The 27,874-nt window shown below is 40.4% G+C and overlaps 1 protein-coding gene across 1 annotated transcript; it reads right to left on the bottom strand.

Moving 5' to 3' along the window:
• Nucleotides 1-12: 12 nt before the first annotated feature.
• On the bottom strand, nt 13-27,810 carry nomo (nodal modulator). The gene is given in 47 exon segments (XM_069665614.1): nt 13-2,451; nt 3,262-3,354; nt 3,507-3,626; nt 3,861-3,962; nt 4,112-4,222; nt 4,641-4,724; nt 4,952-5,093; nt 5,272-5,399; nt 5,827-5,940; nt 7,681-7,807; nt 8,737-8,896; nt 9,143-9,225; nt 11,730-11,951; nt 12,037-12,132; nt 12,233-12,296; nt 12,492-12,579; nt 12,688-12,824; nt 13,475-13,606; nt 13,721-13,862; nt 14,119-14,296; nt 14,444-14,594; nt 15,136-15,241; nt 15,374-15,463; nt 16,192-16,329; nt 16,506-16,658; nt 17,357-17,429; nt 17,638-17,744; nt 18,019-18,119; nt 18,264-18,309; nt 18,391-18,480; nt 19,071-19,235; nt 19,237-19,299; nt 21,859-22,047; nt 22,178-22,256; nt 22,360-22,515; nt 22,653-22,783; nt 22,883-23,066; nt 23,297-23,394; nt 24,017-24,131; nt 24,353-24,498; nt 24,749-24,931; nt 25,177-25,324; nt 25,413-25,611; nt 25,813-25,968; nt 26,112-26,260; nt 26,356-26,620; nt 27,698-27,810. Coding segments are annotated over 47 exon segments (5,952 nt in total). The 5' UTR covers nt 27,714-27,810; the 3' UTR covers nt 13-2,319.
• Nucleotides 27,811-27,874: the final 64 nt, after the last annotated feature.

Raw genomic sequence — 27,874 nt, forward strand, 5'->3', positions numbered from 1 at the left:
CTTCCAGTCAAACTTTATTCATTATCTCAAAAAATTAACAGATTCTGAAAGACAATTGCCCCCTCCCCCATCCTCCCTCACCCACCCCAACAAACTAATCAACTCCCCCTAAATGTGGACTAATTGGAATATCTTTCAGCTCAGTAAATAGACGGTGGCCTTTTCATCTTTCAACCAAAAGTCAGCTACAGCTAAGCAGATGATTTAAATACAGAAAAATAATTGGGGTCCACAGTTTTCAGTGCATTACACAGCTTGGCGATGGGACAATGAGCTCATGAAATTACATTTCTGCCTTATCTTTTAAAGTTTAACTCAAGGTTGAGACGGACTTTGAAGATGTTTTCATTCATTTTCACGAATGTAATGTTGGTCTGCAAAATACTTACACCACACACTTCATCTGACTAAATATCATTCAAATAACACACTTCTGAAAGATATTTCCTAGCATACAAACTAAGTTATCATTCACATCTGATTAAACACGTTAATAAATTAATCAACTATCAGTTATCCCCTGCAGCCCCTCAATCCTACCAGCCCCAAACCCCCCTTAAAACACAGAATTCTCCTCTCACAGTAATAAAACCCGAATCTCAGCACAGAACCGACCACTTTCCTGAGCTAATGGCATCTAGTCAATCTTGCATCACACTTAACAGATTATTAAACACCATCAGAGGTGGAGTGCATTACAGTAACTCATGGGTGTTTTACATTTAAGCGACATGACATGGCTGACAAAGGAACAAAGCACTTATTAGCCTGTCGACGTCTTTGGCCGTCTTTCATTTATAGTTAACAGTTACAGAATCAACCTTTTCAGATGGTATTATAAAAGTAAATTCTGTTTGGGCTGATTCGGTTTAATATCATATATATGGGGTCAAATAAGGGTCAAAAAGATTTAGAGCTTGTGAAATTAAGTAAAAAAACCTCAAAGCTTCCCTAAATATAAATATATGTATACTCTGAAATTCTGAATAAAGGAGTGTTCTTGTGAAGTTTACAGGGCGGAGAACACGCTTTTGTTTGTGCAGATTTGAGCACTGAATATTACAGAAGCCCTTGGAGGACATGAATCCATACATTTGATTTACCGTTTTTCTGGCAACGACTCGTTTCTGGTCGTTTTCTCAAGATCTCGACTTATTTTTCTCGTTATCTCGAGATAAAGCTTTTTTCGTGATAATGGGATAATTTTCTGGAAATCTAGACAACAAAACAACAGGCTGGTCACTGTGATATTACAGACCGTGCTGCCATTGCTCACACTAATGAGGTAAGTTAAGCCTGTTTCATGTTCATTTTGTGCTTTTATAACTGGGTTGAGCTATGATCATCTGACGTTACGGTGGTGCTGGGTCATTTTCTCGTTATAACGAGATAAATAAGTCGAGATCTTGAGAAAGCAACCAGAAATGACTCGTTATCACGGGAAAAGGGAGTAAATAATGTAATGACGCATGTCCGCTAAGGGCTTCCGTAGAATATCACACACATTTTCTGCACTAAATAGTTACTCTGAAGTCTAAATGAGCAAGTCCTCTCCACTACCAAAGTCTTCATGTAACTTCAATGGAGAAAAAGCTTTAGCACATTTCCTTTGGACATTCTCAAATTTCCTACAACCCCAAATCTTGATGATAATTTCAAAGGCTTCAAATCTTTTTCGAACCTTATTTCCAACAAAAATCGATCTAAACAACACATTTTCTAATTTTAGTGTCCTTAAGTTAAGACTATTTCTTTATAATAACATCCTGTCATAAAGCGCCACTGAAGAAAATCCCCTCTGTGTATTGTGTGAACTGACCCCTATGCTGATAGGTGACACACATAATAATCCTCGGTGCTTGATAGTCCTAAACCATGTTAGGACTCACATCAAAAGCTTTCAAGCGCTTTCAAAAACAAAAGATTTAGGTTGACCTAGATGCATTATGAAGGTATAAAAATGGCTCATATTTGATCACAAAAATCAACAGTTTTCTTTTGACAATGAGAGTTCTGTAAAAAAAAAAATAAAGAAGAAAACATCCTGGAAAATGTCAGCTGTCTGTCCAGTGAGCCTGCATGGCTGATGAGGTGGTGGTAATGAGAGTCGAGTGGTTCAGGTTTGGCTTCTCTTCTTCACAAATCACATCTTAGCGAGCTAAATAGTTCACCGACACTGACATTAGCCACGGCCTCTCGAAACGTTTAGAGGGTTAACTTGTGAGCCAGCATGCAGTGCTCTCTGAGGCTGTAACCATGGGTACCAGTGCTCTATTTAGTGCACTAAGATGTGGTCTGAGGTGAGCTGTAGATGATTCCTCATGTACGTCTGGCCTTCTGTCTCTTGGCCTGGCGTTTGGCTTCGTCCAGAGCAGCACTGTCCCCACTGGTTTGAGCCATGCTCCTAACTCCTTGGATGCGATTCACAACCTGTAACAGGAGGGGGATTACCTGCAAAACAAGTCCAGAGAAGGTGTTGTTGAAGGTGCCTTTTAGATTAAGCATCGTACTTGACAAATTACGGAAATCCATGACCAAATATGTGGTTGAACAGCAAAAAATACATACATAAAAACTGAAAACTAAAACATGAAAACTACAAGAAGTACTGCAAACTCCGGAATATAAGTCGCACCAGAATTTAAGACGCAGTCTGTTTTGGGGGGTATCCCAGAGAGAAAAAGGTTTTCTACAGTTATTTATTAGTAGAAATGTGTATACAAGTTATTTCAACACTATTTCAATTCATTTTCATTTAAAACACATTCAAAACACACACAAATTACAGCCTAGTTTTCACCATGTCTAGTTTGCAATCCTGCTAGCTACCGGTGCTATAGCTAGTGGTAGCTGGTAGCCTACGGTGACGTTGATAGCTGTTAGGGTGGCGGCTGCAATAGCGATCATGACAGTGCATGTCCGTGATGAAGCATTACCAACAGTCAGTTAGCGCTGTTTTCAGCAAGGAAAACTGATGCATATTGTAAAGGGCAGACACTGTAACCCGGAAACAGTTTAATGTGGAGATGTGACGTCACCACTTAACCAGACAGCGCCATCGTCTGGGTAAAATACCGTAACACAATAACATACTGGTATGCCATTCATACTGGTATATTGGTCGCATCGGTTTATAGGACGCAGCCCACTTTTTAGATGAAAAAAAATGTATTAAAAGTGCGTCTTACACACATACAGGTTTGGAAATGTTCAGACACAAGTAGTTGAGTAAGAAAAGCTCAGGTGGAGGTGGTTATGTACCTTCTCATGGTTGTATGCTGCTAACAGGAGCAGCAGAGTGAGGGGCAGAGCTATGTAGGAGCCCTGGGCAACATCCTGGTCAGGCACTTTACGCTGTGAGAAAAGAAAACACAAACACACCTTGAGATGAGCCACGTCTTAGTGAAAGAGCTCATTCATACGGTTTCAAAACCAGCTATAATTAAGTAATCCTCACTTCTGTAAATAAGCGTGGGTAAAAAATTTTTTTAAAAAAAGGATCTTACAGTGGGGTTGAAGGTGAGTGTGACGTGCTTGTGGTAGCCGTTGGAGGTGAAGGAGACCTGAGGCAGAGTGAAGTCATACTGGGAGCGGGACAGCGTGGAGTACAGCATCAGCACATAGTTCTGATGGAGAGAGAAAGGCAGTTTTAGATCAAACAGCAGCATGTTCTGGGGTCTAAGTCTGTCTACAAATTATGAGAAATATAGAAGCATGTCAACACAAACAATGACTTATAACCACTGAATAATGCAGAACAAAAAATCTGCTGTTTGGCTCTGAGACAATAAGAATTTATTTTGGGTGTTTTAGCTTCACAGAATTATACGAGACCTAAAAGGAGAAATAAAAGCAGATACCTCTCCATCTCTGTCCAGAGGAGGGAAGTGGAAGAAGAGGGACTGTCCCAGAGAGACGCTGTTGATTGGGTTGTCCAGATTGTCACTCTTGTAAAGCTTCACCTAAACAAAGACAGCAGACAAAAAGCAGTGAGACTTCAATGTTAACTCTGCACGCTCCTGCCACTTGAGCACTGTAGAGGAGAAATAAGATGTATGCAAATTCTGTGAAAAGACGAAGTGCAGTGATAAGATTAGCCAAGCGGTCCTACCGATAGTGTTGGGAGATGTTCAGGGGACGTGTGGACGTTTCCACTGAGGTCAAACTGATTGATTTGCCTGAAGGCGATGATGTTGACCCCTTCAATGTCGCTACTGCCGACCTGAGAGGGAAAACAGGGCTTAACGTACAGATACAACCCTGCACTCATGAAGAAAATGCAAAATGTGAACTGTGGATAAGCTTTGTACAAGTCACACGGTGTGATAATAAGAGAGAATTAAGTGGAATTAAGGCATTTCCAGCCTTGCCAAAGGATTAGTGGAACTGCACTTTTCAGACAACTAAAATTATGAAGCGAGAGGTTTAAACTTGCAATGGGATTATCGCTGCTTTGTTCTGCGCACAGAAAAGAACCATGTGATAAGGCTGCTGATAAGTCATAATCACAGGGTTCCCACAGTTATTTTTACAATTCAATTACTTAAGTTTCATAAACCCTCCTGTCTAGTTTTCAGAATGTATTAAGCAAACTTTAAAAAACACTTTGACATTGAAAAAGTTTCATTGTTTGGTCTTACCTCTATAGCTCTGTGCTGCGGTAAGGCCCTCTCTATGTGGTCGTTGCCTTCTGCTCGCAGCTGTATGAGATATTTGCAGCCAGGCTGCAGAGAAACAGCACACTTATCAGGTTATACAAGGAGTACAGGGTATTGGCTTAGAAGACAGAGTACTAGCACAGCATTGGTACAGTCATATACAGTCTGTCAAATGTTTAAAAGTCAAAATGCTGCTGTTTTCCAAACTTGGTGATCTAAGACAGGACAGTGAACTGGACTGTGCATTGACATATCCAACCTTTGTTAGTTTTAAATGTTTCTCGTGTACTCACCAGCAGACCCCTTAGTCTGAAGCGACCCTCCTCATCAGTGACAGTGTCCTCGCTGTAGATGCTACAATCTCCCTGTCCCACCGCCTCCACGGCCACATCCCTCTCTGCATCCCCACTCAGAGACTGCACCGCTCCGTAGCAACTGAGAGTAAACAGAACGAGATCAAGACCCTCATCCGATCCCTGTGCCACGGCCATTTGTGCAGCTTCACTTTCTTTTTCGGTAAAAACAATCAAAAGGTTCATCTAAATTTGAGTGACGTGTTGTATATGTTGAAACAGGAAATTCTAAGCTCACTGTACAGTGTGCATTTGTGTACCTGTAAGCTGTCTTAATGCCAGTTATGTTGATGCTGAGGTTTTGACCCTCCTCCACTGTAATCATCTGAGACGCCGGCTCGAAGCGGAACTCCTTCATCATGGGTTTGAAGTAGTACTGACCAGGACTCTGAAGAGGGAGAGCAAGGATTATATCAGATGAAAATGAGAAAAACATCCCAAAAATCAGCATCACAGCTTTGGGTGCTCCAGTGTTCTCTTATATCAATCAATCAATGACTTTGTCTTTATACAGCACCAAATCATAACATACATTACCTCATAACACATTACAAATAGAGCAGGTGTAGACCGTACTCTTTGTTATACTATTTAGAAAGACCCAACATTAATCCACCATGAGCAAACACTTGGAAACAGTGGCAAGAATAATTCTTTTAGAAGGCAGAAACAAGACTTCTTGGTAAACAGCCTTTTGCCTCACAGTGACAAGGCCGAAAAGGGATAGAGGAAGAGGCAGAAAGAGAGAGATGGTGGTGTTTATACAACACACAGGATGATGGTGATACCAAATGAATGCACAGCTGATCCCCTACCAGGTTATTAAAGGTGAGCAGGCCGGTGTCCTGGGTCAACAGGTTAGAGCGGAACTGTCCTCCACTCAGAGACAGGAGGACACCTGACAGGGGATGACCGTCCTCAGATTTGATCTACAGCACAGAGGGAGAAAGGTAGAGTACAGGTTATAGATCTCATGCCATATCAGATAACTCTTGTTTCAGTGCTATATATTATTCTACATGACTGTATAAAGACTTGTACAAATACAAATTGGGCAGGTTTGAAATATCCTGTGTTTCAGCTCTGGACGAACTAGGAGGTAACAAGTTTTATGACTTTAGTCTTTTCAAAATAAAACATTATGCAGACCAAAAGCCTGTTGTAATGACGCCTCACTAGCCCAGAGAAAATCAGTAATCAAATCAGTAATGGCTCAAATTTTGAGATGCGGATATCTTCAGGCTGACAGATGAGTTAAGCGTCTCTTAATTCTTTATTACAAAAAGGACTCACAATAGAAAATAAAGACACAATTTGCTGTTGGTGCTGTACAGAAGAATTTAGAGGTAATTTATCACAGTCTGAAAGGGAAGCTTTAATTTGTGCCAGGATCTCATGTGTCTCTTTAGGTAATTGCAGCCTCTTTTCACAAAGGCACTACAAAGACAATACACTGGCAGCAGAGAGCAAAGAAGAAAACTGATCGAACTGTCGCCAGTGATCTTCTCTTTTAGTCATATTTTGTGAAACATACAGTGTGAAGCAACAACAGCTTTTCATGATGTCACTTATATATTCATATACATATATAAACATTCACTCTTAACTACACAATCAGTGAAAACAGAACATGTGAGTAAAGGTCAACAGAATAATTAGAATAATAATAGCAGATGTACAAATCTCTGGTGATTACTCGGATGTCATAAGTATGCAAGTGAGGATTGTCTGGAAGCAACCGTCTTCGCTCTGTGGCCCATTTGCAAGACTTAATTTAGCAGTGCCTTGAAATAGGGAAAAGGGGTTTCAGGTACGCTGCTCCGGCTGCTTGGAATCTGCTGCAGAAGGATTTGAGTCCGGGGGACCTGATCTCTTTAAATCTTTTTAAAAGTAGATTGAAGGCGTCGGAAGGAGATGCATCAGGTTGTAGATGTGTTGATTAATGATTTTCCGCTACGTGACCCAGCATATGTAGACTTGTTTTTGTGATTGTTGCGTGTTGTATGTCTGAAACTTCATTTAAATGTGCTGCTGTCTCGGCAAGGACACTCTTGTAAAACAAATTTTAATCTCAATGAGGTTTTTACTGGTTAAACAAAATTTAAAGATATAATCTCGAAGTTCTCGGTTTTGTTCTATTTGGCAGCACCTTATGGCGATAAACGGCAGACATCCACGGTTGGCTCCGGTTGTAACTCTTGATTTTCCTCGCTGACGGTCGCTTTCCTTTTTAGACTGTTTGCCTTCATCTGAGCGTTGAATATGTATATTTTTCTTTGGATTTTCACTTATTTTTGAAGTTGTATCTGTAGTCATCGATCTTTTCTTTGTTTGTTCAGCCATAGTAGATTACTGTTTACTCGCAACACTTGCAGACCGGAAAAGCAGCCGCTTAGCTCCGCCTACACTCTCTGGCAGACCAACCACTGCTGGGTGATGGAAAACGCGTCACTAACTGGGCGCCGCTTGTGATTTTTTTCTGTGAATGTCGCCACAGACACCCATCCCATAATAATACTATATACTGCAGATGCAAAGGCTTTCATCAGTTGGCCATAGGCTCAATCCCCACTGTGTTACCTCATTCGGCGACAGATAGTGACTTAACAGAAATGTATTTAAATGATAATCTTCAAGTTTATACCTTTAACTAAATAAATAAACTGTACCCTGAAGTTGACGCCAGCCAGAGCGAACGCCTTGAAATCTCCCTGCATTCCCTCCACAGGACTCAGGACGAAACCTTCTTTACTGGCACTGATGTCGTACTGCCGGTCGCTGTGGAGCGGGCCCACACTGAAGGAGAGACAGGAGGTGGTAAGGACAGCATGTCTCTAGGATGCATGTTTTATGCCATGTGTCATGTGATTATATTATTGGCCTACATATAAACAGAATGACATACATATGATTTTAGTGTACAGTGGTAAATCCCATCCATCTTTGATCAAAATACATTTTTATTTAATAAACCTCTAAAAGTGAGAAAATAGAAAATAACCCTCAAATAGGAGATTTATGCATTTAATTAGAATCATGCAAATGTTGATGTATCTGATGAAAACTGTAATGTTAGAATCAGAAATGTCAGCAACATGGAAAAGTGCAACATGAACAAAAATTATATTAATGGATTCTGTCACTCTCATTTCTATTTTTTATCTTACTTTTATTTGGGAGGAATCATATTATACATTTAGGAACTACAGTTACAATGATGCTTTGCAATGTTAAGAGGAAGTACGACATTTTAAATGGATTCAGGCTCCCATCAGCGGTCATCTGACAACAATTTACCTTCTCATTTATCTCTATCAACAGACATCTGCAGAAAATTCAGAGAAGAATCTGTTCAAGATCTAAAATTCAACTTCACATAAATTCCCTTGACGCTGTGTCACGAAAGCCTCATTTTTACTTTCTACAAATCTGCATCATGATGTAGAAATTTCAGCAAACTTAAGACCTGTTAATTTAAGTCAATCACAAGAAAAACGGTCTCCGTTTCTGGAAACAATGCAGCACGCGGAAAAGGAAGCCATGACTGGAAGTCATTTTTCGCTAACCGCCGGCTACACGCCCAACATGTTCACCACTGTCCCCAGAGGCAATATCATCGTCAGACTATAGCCGATGGAATCCGTGATTGCATCCTATCTAATATCCATCCTCTAGTTTTTATGCACTCTGTTTTTCTCTCTGTGTGAAGTGCCATTTCCTCTTACCTATATGCTCCCATCTCATTAGTGGCCACAGTAATCAGCGGTGCAGCAGCTCCTTTCTCACTGATGGAAATCTCCACACCCTGTAGCTCTGGTGACACCTTACCCTCCAGGAAGAGACCTGCACGCCCTGCGATGTCCACCAGCTGACCTGGACACGACTCTGTGGAGAGAGTGTGATTAGTTTTTACATAGCTTGCTGCTGCATGCTACAGAAAGAGGAGGATGTTATTTTTTGCCTCTTCCTCACTTCAAGCAAAGATTTGCAGTTGGCAGTTAGAGCTCAGGTACTACAAGCACTTGGGAAAACACTTCTGTAAAGAAATAATGACTGAAAGAAGAAGCCAGAACAAGAACAAAAACAGGCAGTGGGCTTGTTACATTACAGTGTATTTGTGAAGGAGCTTACCTCCAGTGATAGTGGCCTCCACCTCAGGAGGGTAGAAGAGCAGTTCCTTGGAGGAGGGTGTCACTGTGATCTTCTCTCCAGCCCTGCACAATCACACGGAATATATTTACTGACTACATCAACACATGGTGGGTTGAGACTTAAAAAAAACGATCATATGCATCACACAGACTGCTTGATGGAGCGTGATGGATATGCAGCAGTGAGTGGACGAACCACTCGCCTTAAATTTATTTGCATAAACTTCTCTGACCTTAATCAACCTTAGTCAATGAATCTATCAAGTCTAACAAAACTAAGATCAAACTAGGCAGTGCTGGTCATGTATGTATCAAGACTGTGTTACTGCAATTCTCAACATATCCAACACCACCCAGCTTGACCCAACTTAACATTGTTTAGTGGTGTGGTGAGAGAGTCTTTGCTGTGGGCGTCCTGTTTCCATGATGGAACTAGGTGGTTGTTGTTAGAGGATGTCTACCAGCCACTAGTAAATTAGGCGGGTTTTGGGGTTTTATTTTTTGGTGACACAACTTGTTTTAGGAAACTCACAGTTTGAGCACTTAAAGCTTGGAATCTTCTGGTTAGTACAAAAGATGAGAGACTGCGTTAGAAAATATTACAAAAAGTTAACAGCAACAATGTTGTTGACATAAACTGGTATCAAGGACGTTTACCTCAACTTAGTGATGTATTTAGATGCAACCAAAGTTTAATTAACAAAGAAACATCCAATGACTTAGCTCAAAGTTCTTTTACCCTAAGGACAAGTAGAACTTTAAGATTTTCATGAAAAAAATGTGCCTGTTAAGTCACTATCTGTCGCCGAATGAGTTAACACAATGGTGATTGAGCCTATGGCCAACTGATGAAAGCCTCTGCATTAGGCAGATAACTTCTACAGCTACTTGCAATATTTGCAAAGCAAATGTTTCGAGGGGTGGTGGTAGCATTGCTAAATATAACACAACTTACCTAATCAAGCATCTCAAGAAGCATCATGCCAAAGAATACGACGAGTTCAACCAAACAAAAAAGGCAGACGAAACGAAACAGCTAACTTTGTCGGCTGCATTGCAAAGACATGATAAACTTCCCAGTGATGGTTTTAAAGCAAGAAAAATAACAGAGAAGGTTCTCGAATTTATTGTTTTGGACAAGCAGCCTCTGCAAGTAGTTGGAAACGAGGGATTCCGCCGCCTGCTTGAACACTTGGAACCACGGTACAGTTTGCCATCACGTAAATATTTTTCTGAGACTGCTCTGCCTGAACTCCCGACAGAGTTAAAAGATGTAACCGCGATGAGCTTCACCACAGATATCTGGAGCTCTGACATTTCCCCGTTGTAACTTTTAACTTTAACTGTACACTGGCTGGACGTGAGTTTCACTCCGCACAATGCTGTGCTTCATGCTGAAAACTTCCGCGGATCACACACCAGCGACTCGATTTCGGCCGCCATGAAGGTGACGCTTGATCAGTGGCATATTCCGTTGACAAAAGTGCATGACATTTTGAAGGACAACGCTAGCAACATGGAAAAAGCCATGGAAAACATGGGAGTGCATAGCTTAGGCTGCTTTGCACATACAATGCAGCTCGTAGTCAACGAGGGTTTACTGTCACACATCAGCAGCTATTTTATTTTATACTTTAATTCAAATATTGTTTGGCACAAAACGTTTAGAAAGAGTTTTGATTCTTTTTTATATATTGCAGGTTTGTTCAGGAAGTTGCATCTATTTGTGAATGTTGATTTAACTTTTATATTCGTTCAGCTGCTATTAGTGCTATATTATTTTATACTTGAATTTAAATTTCTATTAGCACTAAATGTTTACTAAGAATTTTGAGTACAAGGCTACTTGTTTACACAACTGTTGAAGTAGAGAGCTGTATTTTTTTTGCACTATTTTGTTAGATAATTGGGATTTAATGTAACATTTTCTTCTCATTTGATGCAGTTGTTTTATACTTGAATTCCTGACCAATCCCTTGCCTTGGAAAGGTTTACAGTTAAATTATAATTCCTGTTAGTTTTGAAGAAAATTCACCAAACTGCTGGTACACAATTATAATTGTTATAATAAATAACAATTGATATTTATATATGTGTATTTATTTCATTTTGTTTTACAAAGTTAGAAACCCAGATGTTGCCTTACACAAATGATTACCAGTCTCATACTCAGAAAGAGGAATAAAGGTTACTCATTTAAAACTGGTATCGGATCGGTACTCGGTATCGGCAGATACCCAAAGCCCAGTTATCGGATCGGTATCGGGACCTAAAAATTTCGATTGGTGCATCCCTAGTATTTAGAGCTTTTCACTATAAAGAACTGATGGAAGCCAGAAACATACACCTATAATGAGAATTGTTGGATATTTCTGAAAGAACACTTTAAAAAAGAACATTAGAGGTGAAAACATCAAACACCAAACAGCTCAGCCAGCATTACAACGCTGCAGGACAATGAGCAGTAGTAAGTATGAGAGGCCCATTGGCCCACTGCACACTACTGCATACCTGGCTTCACTTTATGATATGGAGTAAAGACTTTGTAAAAATGCGGTGGAACCTACCTGGCCCAGTAGGAGAACTCGTAGTGGAAGGGTCCCGTCAGTTCATCAGGCTTCTCTTGGACAGGAGGGCTATCATCTCTGGCACCTCCGTCCTCCTCAGCAGCACGGCGCTCCCGTCCCTGACGACGCAGCTCGATTTCTCCCAGCTGCTGGTCATGCCGCTGCTGCTCCTGGCTCTTCAGGGGACCCACCTCCAGCGCCGGCTCGCTCTCAATGGACGATCTGATAATAATAAAAAATCCACAATTAGCTTGAAACTTGCAGGGGGATACACAGCAAGTAACATAAGTACACAGAGTCATCATACTTGATATGCACTGTGATGTCCATCATCTTGTCTGTGGTGATGAGTCCGGTCATGTGATGGCGCACTGCAGTGAGGGTCAGGATACTGGGGGCCGAGCTGTTAGACAAAGTTTACCAACAGTCACTTGGTTGAAGTGCAAAGAATAAGAGCACTCTTTAGGCCCAGAAATAAACAGACACAGGATCTCATTACTTACGTATCGTAGGTGTAGAACTCCTGCTCGAACTGGTGGCAGGAGCGAGGGGTGACTTTGTAAACACCTGGACAGCCAGTTTTATATGATTAATTACTTTGGTCCAGTTTTATATTTAGATAAGTTTGACACAGACCTCTCAGCTCTAAACACTGTACTCTAACTACACACAAGGGAACTGTTGGTACTCATATTTTTCTTTGCTACATATGCTAATTCTCGCTCTGTTTAGCTAATGAGAGGTCAGGAGAATGAACTGTACCAGGCTTAGAAAGGCAGAAGCGGTTGACCCCCTTGGAGAGGTTGTATACGCCGACGTTTTCAGGTTTGCTGCCATCTTGGAAGAACTCCTACACAGAAGAATGCAGGTAGAATATGAATAATAATAGTGCACATGCTACCATCTGCTACAACACAAAACAGGTACTGCTAGTGAAAGAGAGCTACTGAATACTGACCAAAGTAATGGCATGGGAGAGGGAGCAGCGCAGGATGTAGCCAATCTGTCTGAACTCCACCCCCGAAACGTCAGAGTCCAGCACCTCCACTTCCATGGATTTATGTTTCCAGCACCACTCCTCATGAGAGATACTCACTAGCAGGTGGAAAGAATAACAGATCTGATGTGAATGTTTGTTGAAATGGATTCAATCTGTAATGAATCCCAGAAGCAGGTCGAAGCTTTCCCCGAGAAGATCTTTTAATTATCTCAACTTGAAACAAACGCTTAAGAAAGTAAACTTCATGCCCAGCTCAGGCCTGGCAACACTACAAGCTGAGTAAACATGCCTCAGAGATGGTGTGTGCGCAGATAGCTCGCAGGCACACATAACAGATTGTGTGTATCGAACAGTGAGTGAGATGGATGTGGCACCAGGAGGTAGCTGAACTCTGTGTGCTTCCTGAAAGCTGCCACTAAATACTAATTATGATCAGAGGCTGGTGAATACCAAATGATCTTCACACATTTATTAAAGAGTATTTTTCTGAATTGAAATATACATAGTATGAAGGAATAACTTTGTAGACAATAGCTGGCTTGAGGTCTTCCAGTTATGTCTTGCTGAGTTTGCATTTGAGCGCTTCTTCAATTTACACAACAGCAACTAATGACAATAAGAAATGTCTTACTTCTATAATAAGAAGACATAGCTCTAACCTACCCACATTTAAAAATATTACAAGAATAAAGGAATAAATAACATAATTATTCTTAAAACATTACTACTGGAAGTGAGTCCTGACCTTTGTATTTCCCTGGTAAAACATTATCAAAGGAGAAGCTGAGGATTTCACCGCTGCCAGACAGAGCCTCCGACCGCCTCTCTCCCTGCCGACTCACTGGTTGCAGGGTTACTGACAGGTCATCACAGGAAGCTAGAGGTCAACCAGATGAGAAAGGTTATGAGAAACACACACACAATAACATAATGGTCTTAATTTACAGACAATATTCTAGAAACAAATGAGTTTAAATTTCGTTGCACATACCTAAACAGTAGACTTTTCCAGAGACAGAAGCCATAAACTGGGTGAAAAGTAGGTCTGTGAGGGGCCGGTCAACGAGGGAGACCTCCAGGGTCTGAGGCTGCAGAGCCAGGCCTGCTTTCACCTCCATCTCAGGGAGCAACACCTGAAAACATGGAAATATAACCAAGGTTATTTTGTGGAAAGCCCTGCTTTTACATCATATGACTACTGTATATAAGCACTGAAATCAATTATATCTCTGGTGAAGCATCTCAGAACCTAAAAGTATAATGTTGTACATATCAATCTCGTAGAAATAACAGAGTAAGCAAAAACACTTTTAGGGTGGATTTTCCACCTAAAGCTTGGAGATCCCACACAGAGTCTTAGTGAGTATTTGAAAGTTCCTCAAGTCTTACCTGAACATTGTAGTCTCCAGGTTTGGCCTGGAAGCAGAAGGCCCCCTGAGGATCAGAGTCGATGGTCTTGCTGGAGGTCTTGTCTTGGTCCCGGTGTGTCAGAGTGACCTTGTAGCGGCCCTGCTGCTTCATGCCCTCAGGCAGGCGGCTGATGGAGATCTGACCACACACACTGAACCTGTGTGGAACCAGCATCAAAACATGAAGCTTATTTTTTCAGATTAATTTCATAACAAGTATAAAGTAGAATTTAATAACTGAAAATTATGAAGCAGCAAATCTGTTGTATGCAGCTCTAGAAGAATTTAGGACAGGTAAGACGCACCCTGCTGTGATGATATCAGGAAGCTGGGGCGTGTTGGGGGCAATCTTCACTGTGATTGGCTCGAAGAACATGAGGTCCTTGTTGACACGGATGGTGTAGGTACCAGCTGTCATGTTCTCTAACCGGAAAGAACCATCCTCCTTGCTGATGACTGAGAACACAGAAGAGCAAGGTGTGAAATGTGTGGAAATGTGTGGAAATGTTTAAACAATGGGAACCACTGACTGCACAACTTGATGTTTCAACAGTTATTTAAAGTTAATGTTTTTTTGCTTTTTTTCATGACACAGCAACTAAAGTAAAGCCCTCTTCACACTGTGGTTCCACCTCAGCGCTGGAATGAAGCTCCGGCGTCATGCAGCCATTTTACACTGGACAAAGCAACGCCGGTGTAAAGCCGCCCCAGTGTGTGTTTTTACAGCGTTCTGGCGTTGCGGAAGCAAAATGTGTGCAAGGTGTAATCAAACAGTGCATGCTTCAAATACACACATACAATGCTGTTCCGCCCTGCTGGCTCGGCCATTTGCACAGACCTCTGTTATGCCTCTGTTACTACCTCTGATGCAGGCTCAGAGGCAGAACAACTTCGCCCAACTATTCCGCCTCCATACATAGAAGATGAAACTTAACAGAGGCATAATAATCCCTACTGAACTGGCAGTGTAAAAGGGGTGGTCTACCAGTGTGGTTACCTTTGATCTGGTTGTTGAGCGACACTGTGGCATCAGGGACCCCTTCCCCACCGACACTGTTGAGAACTCGGCCTGTCACAGAGAAGCCCATGACACGGAAGATGGGCTGCACACAGCAACAGAAAGAGCACACGTTTAGAAAATGTGGTTTCATTCATAAAATGTATTCATACATGTTGCATGCTAATGACAAATATTTAAACTAATATTTAAAAATGTAGATATCATGTGACTTTACCTCTAGTTTCAAACTGTTGTGTTCCACCTTGAAATTCATCCTCGAAGGAGCAACATCAAATGTGATCCTTTCTCCTCTGTAGAAAGGCACCTGAAGTGAAGCAGAAATACAGGCAGAAATTATCATATTTACATGAGAGTCATTTTAATGCAGTGTGCAGGTTTAAGTTACAATAAACCCATTTTGAGTTACGATGGTCAGCATTTTCTGCGATTACAACAATTTTCCTAAGCATGGGATGGTGGCTGAACAGATAAGAGAAACATTCTTGAGCTGTGGTTACAGCATGATGTAATACAGTCCTTCAACATGCTTAGTCGGACTTTAGGAATTATTATCTAATATTGTTGAATTAAGTTTTCAGGCTGACTTTGTTTCTGTCCAGGGACTACAGATTGAAAGTGAGGCTAAATCTGCTCTATTTATAGCAATGACTATTATTGAGCACTCTCTGTTAAATAAAATAAATACCAAAGTGTACTGTAAGAATCTGTGATATAAACTCATGTGAAAACACATTTAAGAAATAATTACCACCATTAAGATGAGGAGTTTGCAGAAAATGAAGCATGCATGTGATCCGGTGTAAGTTTATGTCATTGATACCAGCCTAAGTGTTTAACAGCCGCTGCTGCTGCCTTAAGATGCAAGTTCAACTGGCAAAACATGGGGTGGCTTTTACTGTGAACAGGTCACAGGAAAGCACTACATTTGTCACATAGTAAACAGCACACAGATAAACCACTTACTCAAGGACAAGGGCTCTACCTGGGATTAGAAATGGGGACAGCTTTGTTTGGTTTTCACAGGAAGCTTACCACAGTGTACTCTCCACTGGCAAGAGAGGGGAAGATGAAAGTCCCATCTTCCCTGGAAAGAGCGCTGCAAATGTAGACAAGAGAGCTGTCTCCAGAATCTGCTCCTTCTACAGGGGTCAAGTTACAACCACTGACATCCTGAAAACACAAACAAATGTAGAACAATGTAACTGAGTTCCTGTGGTTATAATCTACACAAACGTTGAAGATATTCCAAAAATAATGACAGCAGATAGCATGATATTATGCAGGACAAATCACAATCTAGTTTGTCTTCCTTATTGTTTTTAAAATGTTAAGAAATGTTTGTTTACCTCTCTCTTGACTGTAGCCGAGTACAACAGGAAGGTGACCTCTTTCATGGGCTCTCCATCACTGCGGACCTCCCCGGAGACGTCGTAGCCTCCTACTACCAGATGGTCGGCAGCCGGGGCGTTGGCATTGGAGACGAGCACTGAGGTCGCACTCTGTGAAAAGGAAGACGGCAAAGGTCACCAAGTTAAGTAACAGTGAGGGCTGGAATAATGGTCCTGTCAGGAGAAGTGTGATTACTGCTGGAGATCATTAGTTAGAAACCTGCTAACCTGACAGGGAACCTTATCAGCTGAGTAAGTAGGTGAAGAATGACGTTTTCTACACTTAAGTGATACAGAATTAAATGAGATGATGTATTGTTCCTCATATTAATGACACTACCCTGAAGAAGAACTGCCACACTGTGCTGTGTGTTATTATCAGTCTGTGGGAAAGTTAATAATAATTATAATAATACTTTTATGTGTATAGCACTTTTCAATATAAGTAACAAATCATGTGCTTCACAAGTCATATCAAACAGGTCAGCGGCAGCAGTAATTCTGTGGAGCGGGCCAAATGTATATAGCGGAAACACGAGGATACATATATTTCTTCTCAGGTCTCTCAAAGTTAAATATGTTAGAGAATGGGCTTTTAAAACTTTTATTGATCCTTATTTCTCTTTCAAGGCAGAGTTAACACATATTTTCCACTTTTCAACTATAAGTGTCAAGTGGTGTAAAATAGAAAGAAAGAGACCTTACTCTAAATGTTCCTTAATAGGGAGCTTTATGTCTGCTTCATTCTGTGCTCTACATAGTCTGTGCTTTCGATCTTGTCCAGTGGAAAGTGAAGTGAAGTTACCAACCTGTTCAAGAGTCCAGGAGGGGTGGACAGCTGTGATGTCATAATTTCCAGGGAGTACTTTTAAAAAGGTGTATCTGTGTTAGAAAAAAACCAGAAAGGAAAGCCCTTGAAATTGCAAACAATTTAAGACATCTTTACTGTAAAAATATGCGTTGAAAACTCTACTACAATCATTTGAATCAATCCATCAGTTTTTCTTTATATAGAGACATGAAATTTTACATAAAGAGCATCACATGGCATTAATACCAGCATTACTACAGAGATGTATAAGCCACTTACTTTCCTCCAGGCTGTGTGACGACACTCTGGAGTATCTCCTCCGTTCCAACTCGGCTGAGTCTGACTTCTACTCCAGCCGGACCAAGGAGATGTCCTTTACTCAGAACCTGAACAATAGACAGTACATTACATGCAAGAAAAAGCTTACAGAGGGCTGCAATCAACAAAGTGGAAGTTATCCACTCATATACAAAAAAGCACTGTGTGAGGAGCTGGGCCTCACATGGTTGTGCGTCTGAGCAGACTTCTTGATCTTTATGATCTCAGTCAAAATGTAATCTTTAACTCCCAGTATTGTGTAGACAAAGTTTTAGGGCTCACAAGATTAAACATTTCCAATATTACGACAAAATATAACCCTTAACTCTTAACTGTACTCACCGTTCCTGAGACTGAAAAGCCAGTGAAAACAAAGTTTATGTCTTCTTCTTTTGTACAGATATCAGTCACTCCATCCACATGGAGGTCGACACTGGTCGGCTCTGAAGAGAGTTAAAAATCAGAGACGTAAAGATATTAAAACAAATACATAGATAATAAAAAATAAGACAGATTGCATCTCACAGTATCATAATACTTAAATAAAATACTGTGTATTTTTGGATGCAGCTGTTACACAGTCTTACCAAAGCTCCACCCAAGGGGAGGCTCAATCTTCAAAACAAAGTCTCCCTGTGTGAAAGAGCAGGTTTTAAGATTCCAATAATCTTTTTTGAATGAAGTTATAAGTATTTAAAGGAATACATTTCATACCTTATCATAGAGAGGAATCATAAAGTAGCCATTGATTGGAGCACAATCCGTTTGATATTTCAAGGAACCTTGTTTGGTGTACAGTTTAATCTGTGCATGAGAGAAGTGGGGCATTTTCTTAGAATATATATCAACCAGAACAAGGGTACAGTCTCTGTTGCTTAAAATAGCAGGTAGTAACACGTTATATGAAAAATTATAGTGATTTAGAATATAGAGTAATTTGTATATACATATGCAATGAAACAAACAAACCAATCTTTCTGGGATTAAGTTAATTTCGCCAATAGCCAAATGGCTAATCCCACGGTGTCTGTTAATGATCATGGATTAGGAATGATAATGTCCTAATCCCTGAATGCGCTGGCACGGTTTTACTCAGCAGAGCTGACATATGTTACACAATTAGCATAAGGTTGGGTTAGTAAAATATCACGTAAGAAAAGAGTCAACCATGAACAGAAAACATCCAAATTAGCAAACCAGCAAACAGCGAAATTAACGTCAGACAACATTTATAGCTCTATTTTATGTTTGAAAGCACAGGAGAGACTGCTGTTGTGGTAATTTCATTCAAACTGTCTTTCAACCAAATCCTGTTCCGCCTAACCTTTAGCTGACTACGATAAACCAGCTAACAGAAGCTAGCTGCTGGCTAGCCGGGACGTTTGCACTCTCACCTCGATCAGAGAGTAATTGATTTCAACGTCGGATTTCACAAAACCCCCGCATGCCACCACTATGTCATCGGAAGATACGGTCAAGAATTGAGAATAGGTGATACAGAATAACACCCAAAGGGCTCCCATGTCTGCCCGGATCGTAATTCTCAACATTTTGGCTGAAAGTGCGATCTCTCGTTGAGCCGAGCAACAGCACGCTGCTTCCACTTCCGTACCAGCTGAGCTGCTGTCAACGACCGGGCACAGCGCCTGGAGCAACGCCCTCTGTCGGCTCGGAGTTTGTATCAGACTCAGGTTGCCAAGTAGGTTTACTTTGTTTTGGTGCAGAACAATTATAACAGAACTAGAAGAACTAGAATAACAGAATTAATTCAAAGATTTTTGTGAACACTCATGTATGTATATGTGCCGACATAATTTCCGCTAACACAGCCTTTCCTTCAGAGAGGGGCTATGAGTCTATTTGTGCTCAAATTATTGGAAAGTGAAGGTGAAGGAAATTCTTACTACTTTCCTGTTGTGGTAGGGATTCCCGAGTGATTCCAAAGACTTCCACCTGATAGCTCAAGAGAGAGAAGAAGAAAGAGAGTGTCAAAAAGAAAGAGGAAAGACTAGTGCTGTAGCTCTGATATTTATCCTCTGTGCAGGTTTTACATTGTGTGTTAGCACACACCCACTATCCCTTCTGCTTGTGTGTGTGTGTGTGTGTGTGTGTGTGTGTGTCTCCCTTACATCACAGAAGTGTGTGTGCATGTGTAAACTGTCCTGAGTCAAAAAAGAAAAAAGTTGAAGGTGGATGAGTTGTACTGAGTGAACACAAAGTTCATCACAGATGTTGGTGCAGGTTTTATATCTTCTTTGTGAATATGTCATCACCGTGGCCCTGACAGTTGCTGGGATAATTGGTTTCTGTCTCTGTCTCACGGATGGTGAGATTATCTGTCATGCCATGATTCATCATGCAGGTATCCTCCACTTCTTCCATCTCAGGAGTCCCAGCAAATTGGTAGTAGTTGATGTTTTAAAGATGCTCACGCCATCCAACAAATACAAAATATAAACAGGTGTAATTAAAAAGTGTACAGATGTGCAGGAGATGAGTGCCAAAAGCTTACATTATCAAATTAAAAATATTGCAGTGTAAAGACAATATAAAAGTCCAGTGTGCATTAATATAACACAATAGAGTCAGATTTAGAGTCTTAACATTCGTGGTTGTGTGACTGTGGGGGGGGGGCGGGAGGCACTGCCCCGGTCCCGGGAGGTTTTGGTCCTGATGGAGCGCAGACTCTTGCCGGGGAGGGGAGGGTCTCAAAGAGTCTGCGTCCAGGGTGAGAGGGGTCAGCCACAGTCTTCCCTGCACGTATGCAGGTCGTGGAGTATAACGTCATGCACATGACAATTTAATAACGCTGGAACATAGTGTATAAAATATATAAACAATGCATTCATTGAGCTGGAAGCGACAAAAGACAAAAAAGAAAGAGGACAGCAAAAAATGAACATAATTTGACATTTTATATTTATTTTCTATGTTAACAGTTCATCATCAAAGGCCATTACCACAGGCATACAAAAGGCATCATAATAAAGTCAAACAGCTTTAAAACATTATTTATTGTTCTCATAGATACCCACCATCCCAAAAGTACTACAGTACAAATTACCCCTCCTAATACGCCCAATGTATTATTATATTATATTATCACTGAAGCATTTTACAGTACCAAAACCAAGAAACAAAAAAAAAAGTTTTGTATTCTTAGTGAAAATGCACAAGTCTATCTTTAACACTCTTTTGATATACATTTCCAACGGACAAAGAGTAAATTCTTAAAAGCAACTCAGAAGTATTTTGAAATAACTGTTCAAAACGTTAAAAAATTTCCTTTATGAAAGAAGCTTGCATGTTCTAAGAAACTTTCAAAGAAGCTTGTGTGCATGTATGAACACAAACTGTTTATAATAATCATACCCTGGAGATATTTGCAAAAGAAATTTGGTCCAACTGAAGGATGCATTTTCAGTACATGACACTTAAAGTGGATCCATACTTTTGGTCAGATTAAAGATTTCATTTATATAGCACAAGATGAGCTTGATTTATATGTGGCGTAAATGTGTATTGTCATTGTATGTCTTGTTTCGTTATTAAGATTGTGGGTCCTTGTTTGGTTATACCAGAAGTGTATATCACGTAGACTATCTGTACTGAAAAAATTAAAATAAAACCTTAAAAAAACAGTGTCACAGTTATGTTAAATGAACACAATTACAGTTTAGTATTCTGCCATGCAGGTTCTTTGCATTATTATGGAACCTGACAGTGATTAATAATGACATGAAAGATTTAAGTCACACAAGACACAGAATTAACTCACTGTTCTGTAAACTTAAAAGTTGTAAAAGTAAGAAAACGCTGGTGTTAAAACATTTAAAGTGCAATTCAGAAAAACTCCAGTGGTTATAGTTATTCAAGTCCTTCTCAGAAGGAAAAGATGACAGTACATACAGTAGGGAAAAATAAAGACATCTAGGCAGCAAAGACTATTTTGGTTTAAAATACTTGAACATTAAGTCCTCTTAGAAGTTTGACCATGATCAGATTGTGAACAAGAGATCACAAAAAAGGCAAGACACATTAATGTTTGCTGGCCCGTCGAAGCACCTAAGTTGTAGTGTTCTCACAATAAAAAACAACATTTAAGATATTGATTCAAACAGTTTTTAACTGCAGTCAATCTGTCCAGTCTTGCATCTGTTAAATTAGGGTCTCGTCTCACACATGTGTGGAGGAGTCAGGAGGTGAGTGCGCCAGGAACACACCTTCGTTAAAATTGTTTGAGAAGCTGGTGTGGTAGCTGGGGCTGCTTCTGCTGCTGCGGGGCTGGGATTTAGAGACCGGAGACCTGACAGCCGAGGCCCTCTGGGCCTGGCACAGCTTTTGGATCAGGAAACGCTTGTCACGACCCTCCTGAGAAACAAAATTACATGTGGACGGTCAAATGAACATCAAGAATGGTCAATGTGTGATTGAGAAAAATGATACATTAAAATAAAGGTGAAAAACTGTTTATTATATGAAAACAAAAAAAAAAACCTACCATTGCTAGTTGCTCCCTTAGTTGGTTAATAACTCTTTTGTGAGCTCCAGCAAGCGCAATCACATAAAACATGGCCAAACTGCAGGAGGAAATGAACATTTTTTAATTACAACCAAAAATAGAAAAAAACACTTGTTATTAACAGTTAAAACATGAGTTTTGCCAGCAGGAAACACACGTACCACGTAATAACAAAGAAGGAGACAGCAAAGGCCTCTGATGAGAGACCAAAGAGGAGTGCTTTGGCTCCATCAGGAAGCTGTAATACTGTAGTAGGGAGAACCTCCCAGGAGGTGTTGTAGTTAACAAATGGTCCACAGGCCTGGGAGCAGTTTATTCTGTGCAGCACGGGATGAATGAATGAGAATAAACGCCAGTAGAAACAATAATATTCATGAGACACATTTTGACCTCAGTATTTGCTACCGGTGGTTCTATTATAGCTTCTTTATTATCATAATAGTGCTTTACTCACTGTGCTACACTAACAGTGACAGGCAGACAGGCCAGAGCCAGGCCTATCAGCAGGACACCCAGGAAGAAGAAGTTGGAGCTGGACGCTCGGAAGGGACGTGTGGCAGGGCGGCAGTTGTTGATCAATGAGACCTACACAAAAGGGGCAGAGAGGTAAGGCTAAGCAAAAGCACTACTTGTAACTTTGACCCCTGTAAAAAAAACATACATGTTAGAAAAAACATGCATCACCTTTTTGATATAGAAGATGAAGAAGTATTTAATGGTACAGATAGCGGGCAGCAGCGGGCTGTAGAATGTGCCGATCCAGCAGATGGTCTGACCGTAGACGATCTCGAGCACATTCTGAGGAATAGCAAACTCCTGCTGCCCCCACCACTTGGCCAGGCCACAGTCACAGTATTTCACTATCAGCCTGAGAAGAACAAGGCAGCATAAGGGAGCAAATTACTCAAGAAGAAAGGTATATATGATACAATAAAATCAATGGTTGTAGGTGGCAGTACATACAAGTCCATACCTCTTAAAATGTTTAGATTATCACAAAGTGTGGACACAAAAGAGAAATGTAATTCGGGCAAGACTATTCTAAAGTGTCCAAATTGTTTTTGTTAATTATTTTACTTTGGTAAGATAAGGACTTACTTTCTGGGAAACTCTACAAAGATGGTGACTGCCACAATGATGATGAAGTCAAATATGGTGAGTTTGTACATCTCTTGTCCCACACGGGTCTCCCAACACTGTGGACAACAACACAGAGGTAGATAGATGCACACATTAATGTTAAGATTCATAAAGGATCATGATAAGATTGGAACCAATCTCAGGATCATACGGAGGTAGAGGTGTATCTATATACACCAGGACACTGTATAAGGAAAACACTTAAGGAAATCTTTCATATTATATCTTGTAAGTTCTTATATGTGCAAAAGCTATTTACTAACTCTTTAGTATATATTTTTAACGATGTTAAGGTTGTATATGATATTGATGATCTTATTTTGAAGCACATTGAGTCTACGCCTGTCCTATATGAATTGTGCAATGTAGACACATTTGACTTTGAACAAATATAGTGCTTCCTCACCAATGAAAGGGTCTTTATCAACACCAAAAAATATAGGTACATATCAGCGCAGTTATATTACCGGTAATGTATATATTTAAGAGATATAAATAATTAAACATTTAAAGAACTGCATTTCGATAGCTTTCAAGCCCCTTAGATAGGTCAGAAGGATATTAATGTTAAGCTTCAGGTATGCACTTCAACAGAGATAAAGTTGTGTGGGCTGCAAAACATGTACTAGCCCATGAAATCCTTGCATAATGTATTGGAATGAAAGAAAATGGGCCAACCGAGTAAAGCAAGTGGTTGTAGCCACAGGTGCAGGGATCATCGTCACATTTAGTGATCTGAGACCAGAGAGAGAAGAGCAACACTCCGATACTGGTCAACCGCATGAAGACACACCTGTGAAGAGAGGCATGAGGATGGAAAGAGAGAGAGAGAGAGAGAAAGTTACTAGCATTACAGCGTTTTTTGCTCTAGTGTTTAACTTTTTTTTAGTTTACTGAACTTTTTGCATTGTCTTATAATGACAAACATGAATTATTTACTAATAGTTTTGATTCATTATGTGATTACTTTCAAGTATAACATCACAAATAAGAGAACAAATTAGCACGTTGTACCTCATGAGAGTGAAGCGGATCTCAAAGGCAGGCGAGTAATCCTCATAATTGATGATAACAGAGAAGAGGAGCGGGGTGATGAAGTTGGCCAAGGTGATAACAATTGAAGGCAGATATTCATAGATAAGGTCCACAATGAAATTCTCCTGCAGCCAAACAAAAAGTCATTGAGTGCATGTTCTTAATTACCTCTAATACCTACTGATGTGTATTTAAAGCAAAACCTGATAAACAGTTTTTTACAGCTAATATGATAAAAAAGGAGACACAAAGGAGTCAAGAGAAAAACAGACTGTGCTATAACAGTTAAACATAAACAGTTTATAATAGTGAGACAGAGATAATAATAAAAAAAAGAAGTTGACAAATGACATCAGCAACAGACAATATAATCACCTTTATATTATTCATCTGTGCTTCCTGGGAGAAGATGGTGGCTACATAAATGCAGTAGAAGCAAGCAGCCAGAACAGCAATGACAAAAAGGTTGAGGATGAGGCGGATGAGATAAATCCGAAACTTCTCTTTGCGGGTGCGATCTGCTATTTTCTGTTTGATCCTCTCCTCCTCCAAATCCGTCTGGGGATAAAGGATATGTAATTTTAGAATGATGCAAGTAAACATTCAAAGGATGCATGAATTAAATCTTTACAACTTACAAAAATAAAGAATAGCTTTTTACTTTCCCTATACTTTACAGCTGAGGTAACACATACACACCAAATATCAGTCTGTGAATGTAAACAGACACCTAATCTAACCCTACTGCTCCTGCTATATTCTGTCCAATAAAAAGTCACACTGAGCAGAAATGTTGAATGTACCTTAAGCTCGTAGAGTAAACTGCTTCTCTTTAGCCTCGCAGCGTTCTCGTTGGTGATGCAGAAGTCCCAGCCGGCAAATATCTTGTTGCAAAAGCTCTGAAAGCGGTCCTCATCCTGAACCAGGTTCCGCTTAAATCCTGAGGCAGACCTTGAAGAGAAGTTATCCAAAGTTACCAACACGTCCAGAAAACCGTTTTCAAACACATACTATCCCTCATGATTTGGCCTATTAGTACCTTTTAACAATCCAGATGAGACTGAGGAAAAGGTAGGCTATAGTGACCAGAAGGTAAGCCAGCGGCAAATTGTAGGTGATATTTGGAAAATGTATTTTGTCCGCCTTGTAGTAGCCATAGAAAAGGTAAGTCTGCTCCAGAAAGCCCTGCAGGTTGAGCACAATGAGTGAATTAAGAGGTCAAAGGCAAACAGATTTTTCTTCCATTGACCATTAAATGTGATGTGCAAGGACTTACTCCACCAGACAACAGATCTGTAATGTGCTCGTGAAAGATGACCAGACCTCGACGGGCGCTGCTGGGATACACACTGCACACACTTCCTGTAGTCAAACACAGGAAAGTTTAAGCTTAAGCCTTTTTTTGCTTTGTGAGTTGAATCAAATAAGTGTCCGTTCACCATCATGCATGTTGTAGGTGATATTCCCTGAAACGCTGGGTGCGATGATGATGGGAAGCATGACGAAGCTGAACATGAGCAGAAAGATGATCAAGTTGAGCATAACCAGGAAGCGCAGGAAGGAGAAGTAGGACAGGATGCCTGTGCCGAACATCCCTGTTGGATATACAGACAGGAGGGAGAAATAAACTTTAGAACAACTACTGGAAGTTTTTGTTAGAGCAGAAGTACATTTAGTCACGTCTGCCATCCTGAACAGAAATCAATAAATGTCTCTGAGGCTAGTTTTCATCTCTCACCCTCTATCAGGTGGATATCTCCCCTCCAGAGCTTCAGGGAGTTCAGCCATTCTTCTGCCTCATCCCTCAGCCTCCTCAGATGCCTGCGAGTGCTTTGCCTCAAATGGCTCCAACTACTGAGGTCTCGAGCCTCCTCCAAACGCTGCGTACTAAGAATAAACAACAAAAAACAAACCTTTTATACTGAACATTTACATTTATTTTCAAGGAGGAAATGAGGCTACAACAATAATATCTGTCCTACTTGTCTCTGCGTTTCTCTGCCATGGTCTTGGCCAGTTCCCGGATGGGTCTCTGCTCTGTCGGACTCTTCTGTTTCTCCTCATGTCTGCCGATTGTGCTGATGCGCCATTTCCCACTGCCAGAGGAGCCAAGTCTCGCTCGAGAGCTGCCTCTTCGCTTGGTGCCGGTAGTCGATGACTTTCTGCGGTACAGCAGAGACTGGTAGCTGGGGAGCTGGTCCAGCAGTGGGTTACTGGAGACTCTTCCACTATGATCAGTGAAGAAGACTTTAAAAGTGAAGAGTAAGTATGATTAGATCATTACGACGTGTTTGATAGTGAGATATGCAGTGGCTACTGTTTAAAACAATCCCAACTTTCAAATTTCATCTGACATCCAAATATAATTTTCTACACCAACGAGCAGTTGTACCTGTCAGCATCTGTCACTACCTAAATGTAGTAACAAATGCTGACATTGTTGAATCTTAATACAATGTGGTCAGATACGTATATGCCAGTCTTTCCACTATTTTATAAAACGTTGTGTAAATATCTTCCATCCCTGTCTTTAAGGACAGATTTACTTTATTCTATCTTTGCCTGTCTAAAATGTTTACCAGTGACTTTCACAACAATTTGATTCAGACAGTGTCAAATAGACAAGCTTGATACTATGTTTTATTCCCTCATTTTGTGAGATGTCATCCACATTGTGATATGTTAAATAGGGATGAATACATCTGTGTTACCCAGTTTGATGAATGCCAGGTAGATTATATCACTGGAAATAAGTACAGGATTTAATTAATGCAAGATCAAAAACAGCAGCATGAATATTTATGAATTTAAGATTTGATTGAAACTTTTAGTGCTTGGATTCATTTTGTTTGTTTTAGAGACAGTATTTCAAGAAATCCTTTAGAAATTAATGCTTTAGATTTTTTATTACAAGATAACCAGCCATCATCACAAGTTAAAACACCACAGAGACAAGGTTTAGCTCGTTGCCATTTACGTTAACAACATACACTGGTAAGAGACTGTTTTGTTCCCCTTTGCTGTGTTTATGCAGCATGAGACAAAAGCTCACCAAGAACCAGACTCAGCATGCAAACAGCGGAGTTTCGATGCTGTTACGGTAAACAGGCAAAGCAAACAACTCCCTTTAAGTTGTAACTTCATGAACCATCTTTTTCAAATCATTAACTAGCAGGTCAGAGTTGTTAGCCTGATGTTATCAGCTGTTTGATTCAAGTTTGAGGCTAGCATTACTAGCCTGTAAGCTAATGCTGAAGTAAAGTTTTAATTAACTTGACTCATTAGTATTAAAGGAAGCAGACATTAATATAGCGCTAACTTTACCTGAGTCGACCTCCATAGTTCCCTTTTCTGATACAACAAAAAAATGCTGGGTATTGTGTAATATAACTATAAGCTAACAATTAACCTAGCAGACTCCGTCAACAGGGAGTTGACTCTCCGCTGTCAGGAAGACAACACCGCTTTTCCCACAGACAACTTCCTGAATGTGGAAACGGA

This window comes from Semicossyphus pulcher, unplaced genomic scaffold (genome assembly GCF_022749685.1).
Source record: "Semicossyphus pulcher isolate SPU_LCO1_2020_fin unplaced genomic scaffold, fSemPul1.0.p SCAF_17, whole genome shotgun sequence".
NCBI lineage: Eukaryota > Metazoa > Chordata > Actinopteri > Labriformes > Labridae > Semicossyphus > Semicossyphus pulcher.